General features: G+C 42.3%; 1 protein-coding gene across 1 annotated transcript in view; it reads left to right on the top strand.

Moving 5' to 3' along the window:
• Window positions 1-1,743: 1,743 nt before the first annotated feature.
• CLRN1 (clarin 1) overlaps window positions 1,744-8,424 on the top strand; it is a 36,496-nt gene continuing 29,815 nt past the window's right edge. The window contains exon 1 of the mRNA XM_003802188.2: window positions 1,744-2,038. Coding sequence (XP_003802236.1) covers window positions 1,786-2,038 — 253 coding nt within the window. The 5' untranslated portion in view covers window positions 1,744-1,785. The remainder of the gene's footprint in view (window positions 2,039-8,424) is intronic.

Here is an 8,424-nt window from a genome sequence, read left to right on the forward strand (position 1 = left end):
AATCATAAACCTGTGCTTTTGGCTAGCTGGACAAGTTTTATCTGCAGAGGGCCGTGTAACACTCAAGATGTGTTAACTAATAATGGGCCACTCTGCCCTTGTTACTCCCAGCCCAGCCTAAACCGAAGCGTGTGCCTCCTCTTCACAATCAGGGATTTTGCTTAGAACAGAACGTACAACTCAGAATTAGGAGATGGAGTTGAATCCCAGCTCTACTACCATCGTTAGCAAGTAGTGTGGAAACTCTCTGAGGTTTGGGTTTACATAAATGAGATGGGGACATTATCATCACCGTCCTCCTCCTCTTCATCACTTTCGGTGGTAATTGTGAGAATTAAATAAGATAATTTAGGTAATATATTTAGCAAAGCACCAGACATACAAGTTCTAACTAAAAGTTAACGTTGTAGATCAGAACTTAGAATAAGAGCACAGCATACTGTATCCAGCAAAGCACCCGTGAGACACATACACACCCGTCCTATATCTGTTTGCAGAAGGAGGAATCTCATTGGAAATGCAGAGTTAAAAAGCTGTCACTCAATTGTGAACTTTAGTTTTCAGGTCTTGACAATGTAACAAAACGCACCTTGCTACTTGATCTTGCTCATGACTTTGTTTCCTGCCTCCCTAACGGACTAGGCACTATGGAGCCATCTATCTGACTACATGGCTCTGCTTGAATATTCCCTTGTCTTTACCAACTCAAGTAGCAGTTTTTGGCCAGGGCTGGGTTTGAACCCACCACCTCGGGCATATGGGGCCGGCGCCCTACTCCTTTGAGCCACAGGCACCGCCCGAGGTGTTAAGTTTTGTGTGAACCCTGGGAGTTGTGACAGCACTGGGGACACTGCTACCAATCAAATCTACCATCCTCTGCCAAACAGGGGTTCCGCTTGTCAATGAGTCTGGGTATGAGCCAGATAAGTTCACGGGAGAGAGGAAGTAGGGCCGTTTCCACAGAGAGGGTGGGAAAATACAGGCTGTTATGCCGAGCAGACAGACTCATTAAATGAAGATAAAAATCTATATATTTGTACCTGCATCACATTTTTCTGTGCCAAGAAGAATTTGAATTAAATTCTCTATGGTCTGGGAAGAATGGAGTTAGGAGGACTAACCCCCATAGTCGGTCTCGGGCACTTCCTGTCTACATGGGACCCAATTCAGTTCAATACTTTTATTCTGCTATAATTAAAAAATTTCAAAATTTATTCATTATCAATACATATACATATGTTCTTCCTACTTCTACTAAAATTCTCTTTCCCCAGGACCTAAAAAACAATCAAAAAACAAAAATTAAAAAAAAAAAAAACCATCAATACATGAACATCTTAAATTGCTGAAAATTTATCACAGGCTTCAAAGCCTGTTTCTGAAAGTTTCAACTCCCACAACCAGACAAAAGGCTGAGGAAGGGAAGCATTCATCAAGTTACACGGAGGACTCCATCTGTTATCTTAGACCTTTGTTACCAAGTGACACAGGAGGAGATACTTGAAGGCAGTTTGAAAGAGTTTTATTTTACAGATTCTTGGTCTGAAGATTTCAAAATTGGACAGAAGCAGCAGCAGAAAAGAAGAAAAGCCGGGTACAAGTGGTGAAGAAACCGTCTTCTGCTCTCTAACCTGGTGAGAACCACTGTCGATGGTGGAGCTGCCTCTCCAGCCGGGATCTGTCTGTTCAGCTCCTGTAATAAATGCAGGCAAAGGGGCAGTCCCTTCTCGTGGCTCACAGAGGTCTTGTTTTTGAACTTCGCCCTCACAAAAGCTGTTTCTCATCATGCCAAACCAACAGAAGAAAATCATTTTTTGCACGGCCGGGGTGTTAAGCTTTGCGTGCGCTCTCGGAGTTGTGACAGCGCTGGGGACCCCGTTGTGGATCAGAGCCACCATCCTCTGCAAAACGGGGGCTCTGCTGGTCAATGCCTCTGGGCAGGAGCTGGACAAGTTCATGGGAGAGATGCGGTACGGGCTCTTCCACGGAGAGGGCGTGAGGCAGTGCGGCTTAGGAGCAAGGCCCTTTCGGTTCACGTGTAAGTAGCAATTGGATTTGAATTATTTAATACTTTAGGCAGACTCCTGTGCCAAGTGTTGTAAGGAATTATTCTGAAGAGACTTGCCCTGTCTACTGCAGGACACTTTAAATCGGTGTGAGTCATTTGAAATACCTGGACTCTCAGCAATTCCTTCCTTCTAGTTTTTCATCTTTTACTTGCTTTTATTAATTGTTTCGTTCTTGTTATTTTCATTATGAGAACATCTAGTATTAGTTGTTAGGCAATTAAACGTTTGCAAATGTGAGCAACTCAGATTCTTAAATATTAATGTTTACAAAACAAATCATGGAGTCTTTTTTAAAAAGGGAACTTGGGGAAATAGAAAAGCTACAAAGACTACTCTTCATGACTTTTGTTCTTTAAAAAAGAACCAGTGTCCTGAGCTCCTCAAGTCATTCCCTAATCCAACCTGCGTTTCAACTTTGTTCATCATTTTGTTTCCTGTACCCCATCCCTACGAGGACCCTGACTGCCGAGAAATAATCTCTTTACATTTTTCGCCCGTTTGGAATCGTTTGGCTGTAGAAATTTAAAATGATCTGCTGTACTAACTGGGAAAGAAAGAAATGCCTCTTTAGAGTAGAAAATTTGCAACCGATTGACCTTCAAATCATGTAGAGAATATGAGACAGATTTTCCCATCGTGATTTTTGTGACATGGAAGTGTTATCCTCAGTATTCATAACCTGTTTATCTTAAGAAGAGACTTTTTAAAAAATTACCATGTGAATAGGCAACTCATTAAATGAAAATTAATAAGAAGCCATTTGTTATATCTCTCACAACACACATTCAGAAGTTATTATTATTTCAAAAGGGCTGGTTTAGAACAATCTCATGAAGACACAGTCAGTAAATTACTGCATAAATCACTCTTCAGGAAAGGAGGTTACCAATTGAGGCATTCAAAACGAATTATTTTATGTGATTTTTTTCCTCCTCTAGTACAGGTAGAAAGCTAAATTAATTGAATTTATTATTAACACATGCAGTGTCTAATTAAATTTCAGGGCTGACCTATTTATATTTCTGCAACATTCCTTATATCTTCTTAGCAGTTATTGGGCACCAAACTTCAACTCACGTCGGTTACTAAGGGATATGAATTGTTATAGAGCTCCAGAAATTTCCAAGAATTAATCTTCACCTTTTCAATTGACGAAGTGGATACAAAGTCTTTTCACTGAATGGCTGTAGTTCATTAAGGCAGTGGGGCTGTGAGACCTGCTAGTTTTCCTTGAACGGGTGGGGAAAGAGAACAAAGCAGAATGGTATGTGATATGCAACTGTATTAAAAAACAAAAAAGGGGGGGAAATGAGTGCAATGATTTAACCATGAGTCATCGGCAGCCAGGGTGTGAGTACAACTTCTCACAAATGAATTTAGACAAAAGCAGGGAGCATATGGCGAATTTTCTGCAGCTCTTGCATCTTCTATAATGAAACAGAGATAAGTTTTACCGGCACCATAGGACATATTTCAAAACGACACTAGTACCTTGATATTATTATTAAATATTAAACACTTCACATGCTTTGTCTCATTTAATCCTTAGACAGCCACCTTCTTCTGTGGATCCGTGAATGATTTCTGCGACTCTGTCCTATGCTGGTCCCATAGAGGGTGAAGCTGTTCTAATTCGGTGTCCCACTCTTCAATTTCTGTGAGCACAGGCAGAGCTGGTGGATTTAAGCAGAACCCTCACTTATCTCACAAAATAGTCCCCGTGATACCCTGAGCTAGTGAAGGGAATCTCACAGTTGCTTGTTTGTGTTTCAGTGACATCCTTTCCTTACACCCAGCTTACACCTGTTAAGTGCGCTCTATGTACTACGCGTGGGGAAACCTCATTCATCTGGGTGAGGCTCAGTGAAGCGCATTTAGGCTATAACTTTTTTCCCACCTAAGCATAAAAGTATCTCTTTCAATGCAACATGAGAGAGAGTTGGGAAAACTGTAGAATAAATAGCTCCAGTGGGCTGCCCAGAGCTCAATGCTCATATAAATAAACACCCTTCTCAGTGTTAAAACCTCCCAGGCCGTTCACACTGCTGTTACAAGGTAGCTTCGTGGTTCACATTTCTCCATTCAAAACGCCATCAGCCCCTCAAGGATGCTTCACCAGTGTAACCTGGAGGAAGGAGAGTCCTCTGATAGTCTTCCTACTAGAAAAATATAAGCCCTGTTAATATAAAGAAATAAGGGATCTAACATTGCCTTCTCAATAACAGCTTCCTTGGAGCAAAAGTCAGCAGCCTCCAAAGAGCTTGGGTCGATGATTCTTTCCTGTTTCTTCCAGAACCCAACAATTCATTGGCCTGAACTTTCCTCTTTCTTATTGTCCCTCTAGAAAGTTGTTAAGCACACATTTGGACTTACAGAAACTTTCCAGGGCAGGAGGAACGGGAAAGGTAACTTATCAAAGCTTCGGTCACTTCACGGCCAGTTTTTCCCACGCTGGCATGTCCTTTATCACCAGTTACTGTGAATTTACATTTAATTCTGTTGGGTCGCTAAACGCTGTCCGTCTCATCCATACTTTTCATTTTAGATCAGTATTGGCCCACGAAAATAGAATGCAAGCCATATATGTCATTTTAAGGGTTCTAGTAGCCAAATTAGAAAACAAAAGTAAAAAAAGAACAGGTGAAGTTAATTTTAAGGATGTATTTTCTTTAACCCCAAGATATCCAGAATACTATGATTTTAACATACAATTAATGTAAAATTATTGAGGTATTTTATATTGTGTTCTTTTTTTTTTCTTGGTGCTAAGTCCGTGAAACCTGGTGCGGTATTTTACACATACAGCTACTTCAGCTGAGCCACAGTTCAAGTGCTGCTTTCAATGGCTGCCAGATTGGTCAGTCCGGATTCAGATGGAGATTCCCTCTGAATAAATTGGCCATCAACAGTGTCCATATTCTAACTGAGTTTTTGCTGGCTTCTGCTGTACAATTCTGTGATTGTTATTTTTATGTGTAGTTCTTATGTCACTTTTAAAACTCAGACATACAGCGTAACACGTGAGTGAAGAATGGGCCAGAAAACCAGCATGGCAACGTGGTCATGTTTGTTCCTATTAAATGTTCTCTACTGACTACTCTCTTTCTCTTTTAATTATAACAAGAATCTGCGCTGCCGGCATGCACAGTAATGCTGGGAAAACTTCTGCCTCGTTTACTCTGACTGATTCTCATCCATTTATGGGTCAGTGGTTCATTTTCTAGAGGTCACCAGCATTCATACCTAGCATACAATTTCATTCATTATAATGAAGGAATGTTTTTCTTTTAAGGCAACACAACTGGTGGGCTTAATTTTTCCTGATAGGTCACCTGTAAAATTTTAATGATGATGTTTAAACTCTAACTGTAGCCAGGAAGACAAAGACTGCCAGTTTTAAGCTCAGTGCGTGTGGGTGGGTTTCTGTTTCGGTGGCTTGAAACACTGCAGAACATCATCAAAATATGATACCCAAGAATCATATGGTATTAATCATTCCTGGAGATACTGATCTGTTCATTGCCAAGGCAGTTCAATGAACTGGGAGAAACATATGGAATTATTTTTTGAAATGTGGAAAATAAAATTGAACCAATCGTGCAGCATCACAGCTTCCAACTTCAGTCACTCTTTGAAAAGCATTTTCATTTGGACCTTGTGACTGAAAATTTGTAAAAAGCTAAACAGAAATTTAGCTTACTTCAAATTTTAGAAAAGCAGAGTTTCTTTATTAAATGAGGCGTTTGAGCCAGATGGGAGAGTATGTTGACACTCCATCTGCGAGCAAGCAGGTGGCTTCTCGAACGTATTTTGAGACAGAATAGTTGGGGCTCAGGTCTCTGTGACTGTCACTGAGGGTTGGCACTCTCTGTCTCCATGGTTTCCTGCAGGTGTGAGTTTGCTCCTGCTGATCGGGGCTGCCCCAAGCTGCCCCAAGCTGCCCCAGAGACCCACTGGTCACCATCCTGCACACCCTGTGAATCTCCTGTCACCCTGCCCGTGGCAGAGTTACCAAGGTCTTTGATGTACCTGTCTTCCTTAGTTCACAGTGTGTGTCGGAGCAGGTGGGAGGGTGGGGTGGAGGTAGGGAGCCTAAGGAGTCCTCCTGGGAGGAAGGGAGGAGGGAAGCCACATGTACTATTTCACTAGCAAGCGTGGGCCTTTTAGCTTAGGGGTCTGGGTTCTAATCTCATTCACCTTATAAAAAAGTCCAGCAGATAGAGGCTGTGTTTATTTCCCACTGGAGTAAAAGTGATTAATGAAATGGAAAATAGTAATACGTGAGACAGACTAGCGTGAAAGAAAAACCTTTAAATTTTCTCAGTCCCACAGTTGTTTTCTCCTCTGCTCTCCCCAAACTTTGACCGTTGCTCTATCATTTCAAAACACCCATAAGTAATTGACAATGTGTATTTCTCTACAAGATCTTACTTCTCAAAAGGCAAGGGCTGTGGAATAGTCATTCCAGGACTCGATCAAACCGGGGCCTAGGACTGTGTGTGGCACAAAGAGGTCCCTAATTATGTTTGGTAAACTGACACCACTGAGGTTAAGCAGTCTAGAATTGAGGGCGGGTTCTCTGCCACATGCAAGAGATCAGACCTTGAGCAAATCCCACCCCTTCACTGATTTTCAGTTCTTGCGTCTACGAATGGGAGGTGAAGCTAGGTGGTTTCTAACACCTCTTACAGATTAAATGCTCTCTGATCTATATGATGAGACGCTGGCTGTTCTAGACAAGGTCCCTCCAGCTTTAAAATTGCATAACTCATCTAGCTAGTCTCAGCCACGTGATGCCTCCCCTGGCAGATTGTGGCCACCAGCAGGTGTGCTTTGTTATGTGGGCCTTTGCTGTGGTCCTCAAAGCTTGTGATGGTTACAGCAAGGTATTCTGAAATCCCTACCATTTATCGGGACCCAGACGGATTTTGTTATCAAAGTGAATGTTCCTTTTCTTCTCTGTCACAATCTTTTACTTTCTGCATGGAAAATTACAGACTAATGAAGGGGAAAATGAAAACTAGGATACTTTGGAATTCTTGGGGAGATAGGTCAGTGGGTGGAGATGGCCTTGTTGAGAACGTGAAGAAGGAAGACGACCAAAACCAGAGAGGCTGACTTCCCACTTGTCCTGATTTTTCCTTTCTCTGTTTCTCCTCGAATCTCCTCTTCCATCTTCACTGAAAGACTCCTCTTTCCTAAATCTGAGTTCCTAAACTAGTAACCATAAGATGTTAGGAATGATCAAACAGGGTTAGTACGCCAAGGGTATTCCTTACTCCCTCCAATTGGTAAGAAATGTGGGGAAAATGCTTTTGAGGAACAGAACTTGTGGTTCTCTCTGCTTAGTAAAGAAAAAGAGCCTTCAATTCTGCTTTCCTTCCATAACTTCCCTACAACATTGTTACCAAAAAAAATCCACAGATGAGCATTGTTCAGGAATTACAATTTTGCTTATTCGTGCAGGGGCACACCCCCCACATCCACACACCTTTTCTTCTAAATCGCCCCACACTCTAGGAGCTGGTGGAATCCTCGATCTGAGCACAGTGAGGAGAGGAAGAGGAGGTGGCAGGGCTGCTTCTGAAGCTCTGGATGCCAAGTCCTAAGTGGAACTTCTGTAACTAAACCCCGGTCCTCCAATTTTACCCGTTGGAGGGTAACTCCAAAGTTGTTCTCACGATTTGCTGCTCTGTTTTCTTTTCTAATTTCTGAGGATAACGCATCTTCTCCAAGGACTTGCCACCATCTCAGAAGAAAAAATGCTTATTTCAGCTGCCCATTTGTCGGATGGCTCCTGGTTGCTAGGCATTTTGCATGTATTATCTCTAAACCTCACATGGGCGGTGTTACGATCCTACTCCCCTTGGACAAATATGGAAGTGGAAACACAGACAGATCAAAAACTTTTCCAAAGTGGCCAGGTATGGTGGCTCACACCTGTAATTCTAGTACTCTGGGAGGTCAAGGCAGGTGGATCACCTGAGCTCAAGAGTTTGAGACCAGCCTAAGCAAAAGCAAGACCCTGTCTCTATTCAAAATAGAAAAACTAGCTGGGCCTTGTGGCAGGTGCCTATAGTCCCAGGTACTTAAGAGGCTGAAGCAAGGGGATTGCTTGAGCCCAAAAGTTTGAAGTTGCTGTGGGCTATACTACCACGGCACTCAACCCAGGGTGACAGAGTGAGGCTCTGTTGTAGAAAAAAAATCTCAAAGTCACATAGCTAGTAGGTAGCAGCCTAGGGATCCAAACTCAAATGCTTATGATGAATCATGCTCCTTTCCTCTCCCACAATTTACCTCCTTAGAATATGAGAAAAGCAACTCAGCGCCTATGGCTTGGGTGGCTGAGGCGCCA

The sequence above is a fragment of the Otolemur garnettii genome, unplaced genomic scaffold (assembly GCF_000181295.1).
Source record: "Otolemur garnettii isolate 467f Iridium unplaced genomic scaffold, OtoGar3 scaffold00236, whole genome shotgun sequence".
NCBI lineage: Eukaryota > Metazoa > Chordata > Mammalia > Primates > Galagidae > Otolemur > Otolemur garnettii.